Source organism: Coloeus monedula (assembly GCF_965178545.1).
Source record: "Coloeus monedula genome assembly, chromosome: 1".
Taxonomy (NCBI): Eukaryota; Metazoa; Chordata; class Aves; order Passeriformes; family Corvidae; genus Coloeus; species Coloeus monedula.
Genome location: NC_138781.1, coordinates 10,118,802 through 10,134,127, shown reverse-complemented (window position 1 = coordinate 10,134,127; position 15,326 = coordinate 10,118,802). Strand labels below are relative to the sequence as shown.

General features: G+C 39.1%; 1 protein-coding gene across 5 annotated transcripts in view; it reads left to right on the top strand.

The window, feature by feature from the left end:
* DIP2C (disco interacting protein 2 homolog C) overlaps positions 1-15,326 on the top strand; it is a 317,560-nt gene that overhangs the window by 186,711 nt on the left and 115,523 nt on the right. For all 5 annotated transcript variants that reach the window (XM_082298372.1, XM_082298371.1, XM_082298369.1 and 2 more), the window contains 2 exons: positions 9,423-9,548; positions 10,404-10,613. In XM_082298372.1, the coding sequence (XP_082154498.1) occupies positions 9,423-9,548; positions 10,404-10,613 (336 nt within the window). The remainder of the gene's footprint in view (positions 1-9,422; positions 9,549-10,403; positions 10,614-15,326) is intronic.

Genomic DNA, 15,326 nt, shown 5'->3' with positions numbered 1-15,326 from the left:
ATTCTTAGAAGATCTCTGGAGAGAAACAAATATAAAGTTAGTTTAGTTCAGATTGCATAGTAAGGGGACCTGAGATGAGATCACTGTGTGAAGCTGACTTCCAGATTGCATTACAAATGGGACAATAAGTAAATGGAGGGATGGAAATTATTAGTGGGAGACCTGCATGGTGGGGTTTTATTTCACTTCTGGGTAGAGTTAATATAATTTAAAAACTCAGAGTTTTGAGAAAAACGTTTTAAAATTAACTTTATTATAATACCTGAAGAATCCAAATTAAAGCAAAAACTATGCCTTTCAGCAAAACCAGCAGTGGAGTCATAGAGAGTTCAGTCTGCTGTTTTGGTGTCCTCTGTTTCCAGCATGTAAGCTCTGTGTCTCACAGCCTGCCCATACAGCTTTCCCAGCCACGTGTTGAGCTCCTCCCTTCCTTCCACTCAGAATTATGGATTACTGCCGTGCCAGCCAAAGTGGAAGATGACAGCCATGCTTCTCTCCTTTAGAGTTAAGCTTTCTGACCACATGAAAACATACCAAGCATCTGGTTTGTGCATGTGTGCAGCAGGTGGGGACAGAAAATGCTCGGGAGGTGCTCAGCATTGGCTGAAGGATGGCACAGCCCTTTGCAGAGTGCACAGAGCTTCCTGCACCAGTGGGACTTGGCTGCAGCATCCTTGAAAAGCCAAGTCTTTTCCAGTGGCACATTTATGGGAGTGCACATCTTTTCTAAACCACTGACTTTTCAATGCCAAAAATGGTACAGATTAACAAAATTCAGCCCCAAAATTCATGAAAGCAGAATTTTCCCCTGCATATCCATGCATCCCCAGTTCCCAGTAAAGCCAGAGGCCTAGTATATATAGCTTAAACATCCCAAAGACTGAAACTTGCACACATAAGTTGTTTTTTGAAAGGTAAGCAATGGTTTATTTCTGTTAGTAACCTCCACAGCCCTCCTATAAATGAGAGTCATCTTAGAGCAGCTGTTCTTGCTTTCAGTCGTGTGTTGACTGTTGTGAATGCCATATTTCAGAATTAATAGCACACCTGCTTCCAGATGGAGAGAAATTAGGTGTCACACTGTTTGGGCTGTGTGCTTTCCTATCTTAAAACCCAGAGAGATTGTGAAAGTGTTCTGAGACTGCTTCATTATAGCATCACCCACAGCAAAGATCTGTTATTATATGGACTCACTTTCACATTCCCAGGGGTGAGATGATTTCCCAGGGACTGATCTGTGTTGGGTGAACACAGCAACTTTTATGAAATCACTTGCCCCATATCTGCCTGAAAATAACTCAGTGCTGTCAACCCAGGACAACTAAAAGACAAAACCCAACTGTAATCTGTTCTGATGATACCACATTTACCACGTTTCACCCTATTTAGTGTGTCCTGATTGCATTTCCAATAAATGTAGCTACCAAGTTATCTCTGTTCAGAGTATTTACAAGCCACTTATTAGGAAATGAATTCTCAGTGTATCCTTTGTTTCCATGGTAGCTCTAACAAAGGTCTGATTAAACTCATAAGCAACTTTCGTGCTTTCAACTACTGGTTTCCTGTATGACTGCAATTACCAACCTTCTCCCTGTATAATTACTTAGCATACAATTCCTATACTTAGCATTGTCTTATCCAGAATTTTCAGCCAAAATCCACCTTTGATAATGCTATTTTCCTAAAATATCAGCTGTCTCCCTGTAATAACTAGAAAGTGTTTTGATTATTCTGTTGCACTCTGTGTTGATGCAGCAGAAAATGCCCTTGCTCCCATTGCCTCTTCTGTCTGTTCTTCCAGCTGTTTTCCTTGTTGCCATCCCAGATGCTTGCTTCCCTATGACAGAGATTTATTTGTGGTTTTACTTATTTGTCAAATGTCTGACTTCAGGGCTGATCCTCTACTGCAATATAAATAAGACATAACTATGTATTATATGTACATAAATAACCTCTAATTAAAAATCCTTTGGCATTCTCAACTCATTAGAGCAGAGCATCGGCCGTCTTGATCTTAATAATCTGCCATTCTCTGAGTGAGTTAGTTGTGTTTGAGGACTATCCTGTAACAAGCAAGGAGTCTGAACCTTCTCAGTCCTTAGGCCTCTCTTATTCCCAGTTGTGTCATCCATCATGTTACCAGGAATTGGCTACTAATGCAAAAGAATAAAGATTGTTTCCAATGGCTAGCTCAAAACACAAAAAAAAAGAAGATGACAAAAGAGCTCAGGGGAGAAGAATGAGAGGAATTACATGAGCCAAAATGAAGAAACAGAAGAGATGGATGAATTCAGACCACAACTAGGTTTGTCTCCAGGCAGTTTTATTCTTCCAGGGGTAAGTCCTCTGAAAGGAGGGGTGGTAGTAGTACCATTACCTCACAACAGGCAAACCAGGCTGCAGAAGATGGTAGGGACTCTGTTAGGTAATTCGGCATCTGTACAGAAAAAATTAGTCAAAAGCTTTTTTTTTCATATTTGTGTTTCTTAAACAGCTGGTGATTGCATATGAAGGCTTTATAATTCCAGCAAAACTGAAAACGTGAGCAAAACCAGCAGAAGGAATATATTTTGTCATAAACAGAGGCAGGAGCAGATTGTACAGTCTGGATTCTAGCAGTGCACGACTCCCGTCTACAGCCAGTCTAATTTCTTGTCTTAAAAAGAGACAGGGCTGCGTGGCAAATGAGATACAGGAGAACTACTTGACACACAACTGCAAGACCTGATTTAAGTACAAAAGAAGATAATGTTTTTCTTTTGTGTGCTGAGGCATTTTATGGAAGGGCTGTGAGGAACAGTTTTATGATGTGGAATTTTTTAATGAAGCTGTTGCTTGCCGTGGGAGGAGCACCCTGTTCTCTGATCCATGCAGAACTCATACCCAGATCCCTGATCTGTGACAAGGTACTACTTTGCTTACAGTATTTTGAGTGTTTGACATACCTATGGAGAAAATGCAGCTAATGTTGAATAAAGGAAGCTGCTGAGGCATGTTAAACTTATATAGGGGGAAAAAAAGTAACCACCCCTCCACCTCAAGGAAGAATGCAACTGTAATTTGTTGAATAGGTTTTTGTTCTTTTAAAAAAGAAGATCTGAAGAAAAAGGAGCAAGTTCACTCTGCTAAAATCTACAAAGGTCTGTAGGAGGACTAGGAATTTGCAGCATATTTCAAATGTCTCAGTTCCGGTTCAGGGCTTTAAAGGACACTCTCTCTGGCCCAAGTAAGGAATGGGCATCCCTGTTCACGGGGTGTAAGGGGTAGGGTGAGTCAGGATTATGCTTGGTGCCAAACGAGGATGCACTCTTTGGAAGAGTGCTCTTCTAGCAGCTGTAGAGAAACACGAGATACTGCAGCAGGGCTCCATATGTGGAGCAGGAAATGGCTGACCTTGTTCATCACACAACAATTGGTTTTTGCTTCAGGAAAGGAAGACTGATTTGCTTGTGGAGACAGCTGAGCCTAGAAGGATCATACATGCTGTCTTCCCCAAAGGAAATGACTAGGAGAGTGCAGCTTGTCATAGAGGGAAGTCACCACTTGTTCTAAGTATGCATATATTTGTGCAAGAATGAGAGAAAATATGTTCCCCAAAAAAAGCATCATGAAAAGTTCCAAAGAGATTTATATTATCCCAGAGCCAGTTAAAACCACCCAGCTCAACTTCTGACTAAATAAAAATTTGTAGTGTTCTGCCCATGATGCCTTATCCTGGTCTTAAAATCAAGAGTCATACATGGTTAGAAGAGGAAAAGGGATTTTACCTTGGTATTTATTTTAAGGATCCTTAGGTGCACATGTCCAGGTTATATGCATCGAGATGCACCCCGCCCAATATGCCTCAGAAGATCAGGTATAACATTATAGGTTTTACTAATTAGCATATCTATCAAAGATTCCCCAATGAGAGGCTCAAGTGAGCCCCCCTCCCCAAGGAACCTTCCCCTGGATGGTTCTATCTCAGTTTACAGAATGTGTTCTGGAGAGAACCTTGGGGTCTGGGGCACACTGATCCCTAGCTATGAAGCTTCTAAAATGTTTAGTCTCTTAGCTTGACAAACAAGTCCAAGAATGTAGGGAAAAAGCACTAAGAATACAGAAGTTGTAAAAAGGTATAACAGGGGTATAAAAGAAAAGGCAAAAAATCTTCATGGCATCACCCAAAAAGATTTTGGGTCATCGACAACATATGGAATAAATGGTTCAAGAACACTGTGAACAAGGAGTCAAAAGTATCAGGAGTCTGAAATTAACAGTATTTATTTCTGTATTTCTGGGCATTACTATTTGACCTTCGACCACTGCCCACCTATCAGCAGTTAATACAGCTATCTCCCAAACATCTTCTGACATCTAGTCACCCCTTTTGAGAAAGGTGTCCATATTAAGCTGGTGCTGTGCAGTAATGTCTGTTTTAGTGGGTTTGGCTTTTTTCCTAAGCCTTTCCAGTTAAGTCAGGAGCACACCATTGTGCCAAGTTATGAGATAAACCAGATGAAGAGTGACTGCACTAAGCAGAGCACCTCCCAGGAAAGCTGGGCAATTCATCCTGCTGATGGCATGAGGAATTTGCAATAGATGAGAGTTTCTGATTATGGAGCTCATTGGCCAAAGCCATAGGTCATCATCACTCTGGGAGCCTGAGCTTGCGGACCCGCATTCTCTGTGCCAGTTTTAATTTCTCTCCCCTTTGTTTTGAGACCTCATCTCTTGCATAATAACAGATCATTAGTTCTTTGAAAGGAAACTTTCTCTTTACCAACTGCTTGTTTTTACAGTTCCACTTCCTTTCCATTTCACTTACTGACTTCACTCCCAAAAGTATGCTTGCCCTTTCTATCCTGTCACAGAAAGTAAAGGGAGAGAATAAACAAGTAAAAACGCTTGAATACAACAGGGAAAAGACTGGGGACAGAGCTCTTTTGTCTGCAGTTTACAGCCTATAAGAAATACGTCAGGTTGAATGCTGAACACCAGGTTGATTGGTGTTAAGCAGGAAGCACAAGTTGAACAGTGAGTTTTCCCAAGCATGTTGCTTTGCTCTTTCCCATTTATTGATTCTTTGAGTACAAACACACAAATTGGATTCAATGTGTGGCTGCCCAAGCTAAAACAGTGGAAGACAACAGCAGATAAGTCACTGTGCATTAGTTCCTACTACTGTAGATAGAGGTGATGATATTTTACTCTGTGTTCTAGATTTTCTGTTAAGACATTCTTGTGGAAAAGCCAGGTGGGAAGAGTAAAATGGTTTTTTACCTACAGGAGAGCTTTGAAGGGTCAGGATCTGGAGTAGTTTAATCAGCTGTAACTGTGTAGTTAGAATGTTGCATGAAAGAATATTTCACCTAAAAGTGTGTTTTTTCCACTTAGACACAGGACTTTCTCAGAAGGCTTGAGTGCAATTACATCAAGGTATGTTTGTGTTTGAAACTGTATCAGAAGTTTATAGTAGGTGAGAAATTACAGCAAGCAACCCTATAAGGAAATACAGAGAAGTGTTCTTTTTGTGGTTTTTTTTTTGTGTGTTGTTTTTGGACTAAGTTTTCATACTTGAACAATTTTTTTCAGGAAAAATTAATGAGAAATCTGTGTTTTATAGCAATACTCAATCACAGTGTGATGAATTTAGTTAGTCTGAGCATGCTAGGATAGATTGAGAAGGAATTCAGACACTTTTGTCAGACCTGCAAGACAGGGGCATCACCCTACCTGAGATGGTTTGAAATTCTAATATGATGTTCCTGCTGATACTGTGTGTGATATGTGGAGAATACAAACTGCTTTGTGATGATGGGATTCGGGGGGGATAGCAGTTTCCTGTCCCAAAGGAACTTGGATACATCTTCGCACTTTGTCCCAATGAGCATCGAAAATGTGGCTTCCTTTCTTTAAAGAACAAGGAGCATCCAGTTACTATTGTATAAATTCCTATGGCAAGTCTCCTTGTATTTTTTCAGTAGCTGTTAGGGACAGATTTGAGGAAGCAGTGAGTTACATACAAAATGATGGACACCACAGCCCATCTTTCACCAAGGTGAAGGGAAAGAGCTACCACACTCCTGTTCAAATTCATGAGAAGCAGATCACCAGGGACACTGGTGGAGAACGTACATTTCAACTTGGATTTAAATCCATGATGCATGAAAGTACAAGAAGAGATTGTTAGTTGCATTTTGGTTAACATTCCCTGTGCTACATAAGAAAGTTGGCTTATAGATCAGAAATGCAGAGCTAAAGCCTAGAGAAAAGCAAAGCGTGTGCAACGTGTATATCTGAAGCTGGTATTTGCTGGGAACAAACCTCCTTACTGTTTTTGTCTTGCTGTGGTTACAGGATATTGTAAGCCATGAGTTGTTCTCAAGTGTAATTCTGAAGTATCAGTCTGGCTTTCCCTCACCTCTCTGATTTCTCTGTACTTTAGGTCTTGGTCTCTGGGCATGAATGGCTTGAATGCTGTTCATTAACTTATCCAAGTCCCGCTCTGTACAAGACTGTCCAGACAGGTTAAGAGCATTTTTAGAACCCACCAGTAGGCTTTTGTTCCAAAGGAAGACCATACAATCTATATATTCATTATATGCCTAATTATATAGTTATTCATTCTTTACCTAATCCTTAGCCATTCTTTATATGCATAAAGACACTTTGTTTAGCCAAGAGTTTTATTCCTGAGAGAGAATATTGTGAAAAGTTTTTCACCCAAGCTTGACTGTTTATGCTGCATTTTATTCTTCTCACCCTAAAACCCTGTAAACTCTTGTTGATGCTCCCTGGACCATCTCTGGACTATCTGTCCTCAGCATTTTCTGGACACGTGTCCTGGGTTTTTTTGGTAGCCTCCATAGAGTAATGCCTTCTAAATATTTGAACTTGCAGGCTGGGCTGGGAGCAGGTGTGCATGTTCCTTCTTCCCAGTCAGCTTCCCTCTTGTTTATTCAGAGTTTCTTATCTTTGACATTGTTTTTGCTTTCCTGTGAGGCTTTGGGTTTGGTTTTTTTAGCAATCTATAGTGTGGTTTATTCCATGGTAGCCCATTACAAATAAACATATCAAGAATGTGTCTTATTGAGAAAACAGTTCAATTCCTGGACTCCTGTGGACTCATTTGAAAATTAAAACCCTGCAGAGTGTTTTTAATTAAGCTGATGAGTCTACCTTCTTATATCAAAACACCATCAAAAAAGAAGTCAAAAACTGACAAGTTATGATTCAGTGTCCAGCTGTCACTATGCATTTTAATGATTTTCTGTCAGCTGTCCTCCTTTAAAAAACTTTGGAAGAATTTCTTCTCCCTCCTGACAAAGTTAAAAAACAATCCTATGTACAATAATATACAAATAGTTCCTCATGTGTTGATCAGCAAAATTTATTTTCGTCCAAAAATTCTTTTTTCCAAAAATTGCTGTGGAGTGTTGGTTTGTTGAGCTTTTTTAAAGGGAAAGCTATTTTTTTTTTTCTTTTTTTTTACTGCTAGATATCTAATTGCTATCCTTTGAAGGAAAATCAAGAATTTTCCCTCTTTAACAGATAAGAAACTATTAGGGAGCATGTTCAGTCCTGTGTACCTTATTGACATTGGTGTGAAATGAGCAGGTAGGAATTTATCTTGGGGTCATGCTGTTAGGTAAAGTCTTAGATTGTTTATTTTCATAGCCTGATACTTTTCACATAAATTTTCTTATAGTTTTCACATTAACTTTTCATCAGTTTTTAATTATAATTAATTTCTGCTTTAAAATAGTGACGGGAGGGAAATTATTCTCTGGGTTGATGATAACATTGGTCTTCCTTCATTTCGGTCCATCGGCAGCACGACTCTTTCATCTTTTGAGAATGGTTTTCCAGCTTTGCTGTTACTTTTCTTGCTTTGCTTTGCTGCTATGCTCATCCTCTTCATGATTTAAAACAAAAGAAAGTGACTCACAGAAGCAGCTGGTAATGTTATTTTTCTTACTCTTCCCTGTTGTACTTCTAATGAGAGGTGCTTAAACCCTGGCTGAAGATAGGAAACACCATTATTGGAAATAAGACACTGCAGCGCTTATCATCTAATGCTTCTAATCATCCTTCCAGATTGTTACAGAGGTGTGATTCAACCAATGCTTCTTTAAATAAGGATATATATATATATATATATATATGCTCTTCTGTTTCCTGTGGCTTTTCTTGGGTCACACTGCCCGTTCAGAGCTGCCTCCACATCCATACAGGAGTAGGATAATGACTGCGTGCTGCCAACCCAGCCTGTGGAGGTGGTCTTCAAGCAGATTCAGCAGCAGCAGAAGTGGGATCACTCTGGATTAGACCTGATTCACTGTGTTCCTGCTTCACAAATGGAAATAGCTAAATTATGCACCCAAATTGCTGTATTTTCTACAGCTCACCAGTGGCAACTGGTTAAGAGGCAAGATATCAGATGGTCAATGTATGTGGCAACTTCTTTAGCCACAAGAAACTTCTGTTGGCTGCCATATCTTTTGCATACATTCTCCTCATGTGAGTCTTGTCCCAAATCCATAGAAATATGCAAACAGTGCAAGGTAGTCAACTAAAGGCAGACTTATTTCAATGTGTAGTTATAGTAGTAATTAAAAAATGATGCTTAAAACAAAGTCATTATCAAAAAGGCACTCGCATCTTTTTTGACACGGTAAATAGCCTTTTTCGAACTTTGGGAGGCAGGCAGCTCTAAATACATGTGAAAAGTAGAGAAGCTGTCCACTGGCTATATCCCCAAGGAGAAGGGATCTATTGGATACTGTGGAGTGGGCTGGTGTGAGCTGTGTGCAGCACCTGCCTGAAAAGCACCAGGTCTGTGCTTAGAGTGGTTTTTTTCCTCATTCCACCTCAGGCCAACCTTACGTAGTACTTATTTTTCTGTGAATAATGCCAAGTGACAGGGGCAGGAGAAGGATTTGGGAATGAGGGACCTGTTGCCATTTCCGTTGTGGTATTTAACATACCTCTTACCCTTCAAGCAAATGTTCTTGTTCACTTACTCTGTGTGACTTTTGTGTAAATTGGAAACCTTATTTATTTAAAAAATGGACAACAATAATACACCACGGTTCCACTGAAAATGGCAATGGTCACTGAAGTAACAGCTCCTGGTTAAACAAAGGTTTGCTCTTGGGAAGTGATGTTCCTGCTCTTCAAATACTGCAGCACTGTTCTGGGAATATCATACAGCACAAAGGGCTTGTTTGTTGGTACAGCACTTTTCACTGTAGCTGCTTTTTCTACATTGAGGAGAACTCCTGCAGTTCCTCTGAGATCCCATGTGTTCCTGGCCTTCCATCATGGGATGTGTGTTGTCAGCCCAGCTGGCACACACACGAACCTGCAACAGGTGTGCTGAATGGGCAAAGAACAGCTCCTTTCTGTCTAACTCTGGCTTCAAACCTCTTTCCTTCTAGATGTCCACACAGAAGCAGTGCAGGCAGCCCTTGCTAAACATAAAGAAAGGAAAATGGCAGTCCCCATGCCCTCAAAACGACGTTCATTGGTGGTGCAAACATCAATGGATGCCTACACACCTCCGGGTGAGTATCTCTCTATTTTTAAATATTAAATTGAATGAGAATTTTTAAAATGGTTCTTTGTGCTGCTATGAGCTGCTAATCTGTCAGCATAGATAGAAATGGAAATATCATTTGATGCACACCAATCTTCATTGAGGTATGTTTGAAGAGGAGGTGAACTGAGTAGTGGAAAAGTCAACAGGGACAGTTCACATGATTGCTTTGCCCTTGGTGATACCTTAGCTTGCACCAGTCCTTTTAGGCTTACAAGAACCTAACTATGGCCAGCTTGTCATTCTTTATGATAGTCTAAGTTCCCTTCACATTTCTGGTTTATTCCCTAACAATGTAATCGAACATTGTCTTAGCAACTAGTTGTGCCATTCCTTTTCAAGTTTATCTGCTCTTTTTACCTACTAGATTGTGAAAATACCTCATATCTCATGCTTCTCATACTCACTGAATCCAGCTGGGACTCCCATTTCACTGAGGATTGGACTTTGTACAATTGTATAAGTGTCTCACAGACTTTGTGGAGTGAGCTTGGGAAAGTTTTTTTTTTTATTCTCTCCTGGCTGGAAATCTTCAGAAAATTCTGTGTTTAACATTACAAAGGAAGACTTTAATTATCCTTTTTTTTTTTGTTTTTTTTGTGTACAATAATACACACGCCATGACCTTAGAGCAGGAGATGTGCACGGTTAGCAACTGACTTAGTTTCAGGGCTTTCAGTAGTGCAGTTTTCTCATTATGTTTGCCTGCCTTCCTGAGATTTTCTTAATGGCACTTTCTTTAGATTTGTGATGTGAATATGAGTTATTTCTATTAAGAAAACCCCAAAGGACTGCAAGCTAACAGGCTGTTTTTAATTACTAGATACTTCTTCTGGTTCAGAAGACGAAGGCTCTGTACAGGGCGACTCCCAGGGAACTCCCACCTCAAGCCAGGGGAGTATAAACATGGAACATTGGATCAGTCAAGCGATCCACGGCTCTACCACATCAACCACTTCCTCCTCCTCGACACAAAGTGGAGGCAGTGGTGCTGCACACAGACTAGCTGATGTTATGGCTCAAACTCATATAGGTCAGTATAGAGATGTGTTGAGTGTGTCCAGTTTAACATGAATTTTGACTCTCAGGTTCAGCTGATGCTGCTACATGAAGTCTTTCCTGCGCTTCTTCTTTGCTTTTTAATATTTACATGTATTATATGGAGAGATAGTCCTACGTTCCTATTTCAGGAGGGGAAAAACATAGCAGTTTGGATTTGGGGGTAAACTTATGTTGTGGCAAACAGGGTCTAGCTATTGGTTACCAAATACCTTAAAATGTACAGTTCTGTGACTTCCATTACTTAGCGCTATAAAGGATCCTCTGTAGGATTCATCAGTAAGGAAAATCAGTGCATGCATCATTAGGGATTGCTTGCATATGAGTTTCCCCCGCTGCTGCACCACTTTAATTACATAGCTTGAGTGATTTTTGATAATTCTGTTAACAGTAGTACTCTTAAACATATTTTTTTCTGCCCTTAATTGAATTTAGAATACTTGAACTGGGACATGTAGCGATTATACTCCATGGGAGAGACCATTATATAGCTTCAGAAAAGGGAGCTGTTGTTATTAATAGCTTGTTTATTTCCTTTGGAAGTCAAAGCTTTCTTTGCATTAGGGCTAAGCTTCACAGACATAATTCCTGAATACTGTGCCATTGACCCTAGTCTTTATTGACATGAGGCAGCTATTTGATTTGATTTGTGGAAAGCAAGGCTTGATTTCCTTTCACTCTTCAGCTGCTTATCATACAAGGCACTTGCTTTGGGTGTGTTCTTGCTGGGGTGTGTATTTTGGGCTCTCACTGAAAATCTGTTGAAGTCTGTGTTGGAACAGATAAAGCAATCTTACTACTGTCTTACTACAGTTTATGTGACTGTTCTCAACCTTTTCAAGTGTATGTAATGAGATACATGAAAGCTTCTTCAGTGTTCCTGGTTTTATGTGCTGGAACAAGAGTACATATCCCTTGGTTTTTGCTATGAGTATAGCTTGATGTAACACCTGTATTTTCAGTAATCCTCTCATCGCGATCTGGAACTGCTGAATTGCAGTCAGGGGAAGAACTTGTATTGTATTCATAAATTCATGCTAAATGAATGCTTAGAAACTTGTTTTAGAAACACATACACTTGGAAACACATTAATCATTGCATTTGATTATTTTCTGTGACTTCATCTTGAAATGCTACAGGAAATTATAGCATAGAGAATTAAATTTATCCAAACTCTGAAAGGTTGCATTACTCACACACCAAGTCTTAATGTGTCTTTAAAAATAGCTTCTTTATAATTTGACATTTTGGTAATTTTAAATCTGGCACAGTAAATCTTCTTTTATAATCACTAAGTTTGTGGTAAATAATACAGCATTTATAGAGCTAAATTAAGATGGCACTATTCTGCAGAAGAGGGAAACTACTATTTTTTATACTTGTTTTATTGTGCCTTGTTGTTGACTAGAAAGATTTTGCCTTTGAAGGAAGCAGCTGAGCTTACCTCAGTGTATGCATATTTTCATTTGTTCTGACAATAGGATACCTTAAATTGCAACTCTTCTTGGACAGTAGTTGAGGTGTAGTAATGTAAAGGTTGTTTGGGCACAAAATATGAGTGATGAGACTGGGGTCTTATGGTTGCCATCAGTCATTGTTGCTAAAGTCACTGGAAATGTAAGAGAAGCTGCACAGTTGATAACTCTAAGATGTATTTCTTCATGGGTGAGCTGCATCCTTTAAGAATTTGAAATTAAATTGCTATTTTGTTTCTTTCCCATCCAAGAAGGTAAATTTTGCATTTAAATGTATTCTAAGAGGTAATAGATTTGAAGTATTCCTACAGAAAGCCTGGCTCTTTGCAGGGCAGTGGGCCAGTGATGGTGAATGAATACATGTCTTTGGCAGGAGAGTAGATGAGAGAGAAGAGTAATCCTGTTCCTTAATGTTCCTCAGCTACCAGAGACAGTTTGTTCTTGGTCACAAAGAACACATGTTACCATGGCTTGATGTTTGGTCCAGGGAATTGTTCTCCAGAGACAGGCCAGCCTGCAAGAGAGAAGGTGCCAATTTTACTCTGAAGGTGCCAATTTTAAAAATACAAATTCAAAGTGCAACAGGGAAGACCTTAATGATAACCCAAAAAAGCCCTCCATTCTGATATCCACTAGGATTTTACCTCCAGAGTGCATCACAGAATGAAAGGGAGATTTTTTCCAGTTTAAGTATACTAATGCAGGCCTGAAAAGGGATTTGATAAAAAGCTTTGGCTACAATATAATCAGAGTTATCTTTGTGACTCATTTGGATAATTTGCATAACATATGATATGCTTTTAATGTTATACTGTTCATTTAATTTGATTGCCGCTGCTTTATTGTGGCCAAAGTTTTAGTTTGGGATAGATATAATTTTAATATTTATTCTCAGCTTTAAGATGCTCAGCTGTCTGCATTAAGCTACAGGGAAAGTCTTCAGTTTGGCATAGGTGTCACAGTTGGGTTCAGTAATTCTTGAATTTAGAGGTCAAACCAGTGAAATCTGTAAAAAAAATCTAATGTTCTGACCCTTCTTTGGGTCAGTACTGTGCATATTTCTAAGATCTTTAACCTTTCTTTTGTTGCTATTACATGGTTTGGATTTCTGTGTATATAAAAATCAGGGACAGAAAGCACAGCCCAGAGCTCACAAGGTTCATGCAATGAAAATTACACAGTGCTTGCCTATGACTGTAAATCTTTATAGTTAATCATGTCATTTCAAAGTGTTGATCCTATAGGTGCATTTAATGTTTCTTTTATATGCTTCAAATATGTTTCTGTTTGAAAATCAAAGGCTTCTATCCACATTAAAGGCTACATAGATTGCTAATCAAATAAATATAAAAACATGTGCCATAAGCATGGCTGATAGTTTTCAAACAACTGAAAATTCTTGTGTTCTGTGGGGAATGTTAACTTATACAGGAGACTAGTTTAAAATACAATCTGTCACCTGGACATCAGTACAAGAAAAACCCAGCTACAAGAGCTGCATCTCTGACCCTGGATTTCCCTTCCCTGACAACCAGAAGAGCCAGCTCATTTGGGAGTAAAAGCTGCATTTTCTTCAAGCACAGTGTTGCAGGAATGCTTTTTGAGTTCCCTGAGACTTTTCAAATACCTGCTGCTTATGTGAGCTTCCAAACCTCCACTGAAAGTATTCCTCCACTTCTTTGCCTCTCCTCAGACGTGGGGCTTTGTCAGTGCATGGGCTCTATGTTGGGCCTTTCTGATCTTCATGAAATGGGGTAAATGATGTCACTCCAGTGGAAGAAATGAAGAGAGCCTTAACTGGAAACAGCTGTTCTGTCTGTGATCCTCTAATGCAAGGATATTGGAAGAGATGGGAATAGGAGGTGAATATGTATCTTTGATGGAGGAAGTACTTTGAAGTCATGCAGCTGTCACAGTTTCTACTTTTTAGTGAACAGATGTGTCAGGATCATGATTCTTAATGAAAGCTCAGACAGTTCTTTGAGTTACCTGACATAAGACCAAGCAACTCTCTACAGATCGTGTCCATAGCCAAAGCTTGGATTGACTGTTCTACATTAAAAAAGGGTACATTTCACATAACATAACAATTATCTTTTTCTTTAGAAGTCATTCAGACCAAAATTTTGTCTGTATGATTTTCATTTCTCCAAGCCTGACTCTGAGACTTGAACTGACCAAATATTTGTAAATCTAATGGATGAAACTTAGAGGTAGATACTGCCATGATAAGACATCTGTAAAGCAGATACTATAAAGGAACATGTCAAGACAAACCTTAATATTCCTCTTCTTCTCGATAAAAGTAAATAGCAGCTGGGCACTAGAACTCTTTGACTGACCTGTGGTGGCAGCCTTGGGTAGAGAGCTTCTTTTAGGCAACTTCAAGTGCAAGTGCTGTCTGTTCAAAAGGAAACCCTTTTACAAAAGAGCAGGACTCCTGTTATGTTCTTTCCCCCTCCTCAGCACCATGTGTAACAAAGAAGAATTTGGTTTAAGCGCAGAGTTCTGAAGGGAGAACATCCCTGCTCATGTATCTTCTGCCCCATGCATTAAAAAAAATTTAATCTTTAACTCCAATTCACTTTGCCCTGTAAAGTCTGAAAGATGGAAATACTTCACTGGAAAGATGTAAGCAAATACAGCTCACTTTAAAAATACCTTCTCATGTTATTGATAGCTGACTAAGTACAATTATTTTCTTAGTCATGATCTCCCATATGCATAGCAAAACTGCATTATAAGTAAAGAGAAAGATAAACATCAGCATTTTTTAATTCACTTAGTTATTGAGTAATACAATCATGATCTATAAAAAGCTCTTGCCACTTAACAGGAAAGGGCAAAAAATTGTGCTGAGTCTAAAATAGTTGATAATGACAAGAAATTTAAAAGGAAGACATTATTCAAGCCATTACCAGAATAAGCTTCATTGTTCAATCTATTGTATTTCAACTGTCACTTATAGCACAATATAAGGTGTTTGTTCAGTAAAATTGTAACAGTGGACATGATCAGAAGCAAAAGCTCCAACTGGACATTTGTAGAATGCATGACATTTTGAGTTGGTCAAAAAAAGCCATTTCATTTTCCTCAACCAGATAATATGATTGGGTGATAGGATTGAGCCCTTATGATGTTATGAATATAAACATTAAATAACAGCTGCAGACATTAATGTCATGTCTTAAATTTTCATGATGATTCTCTG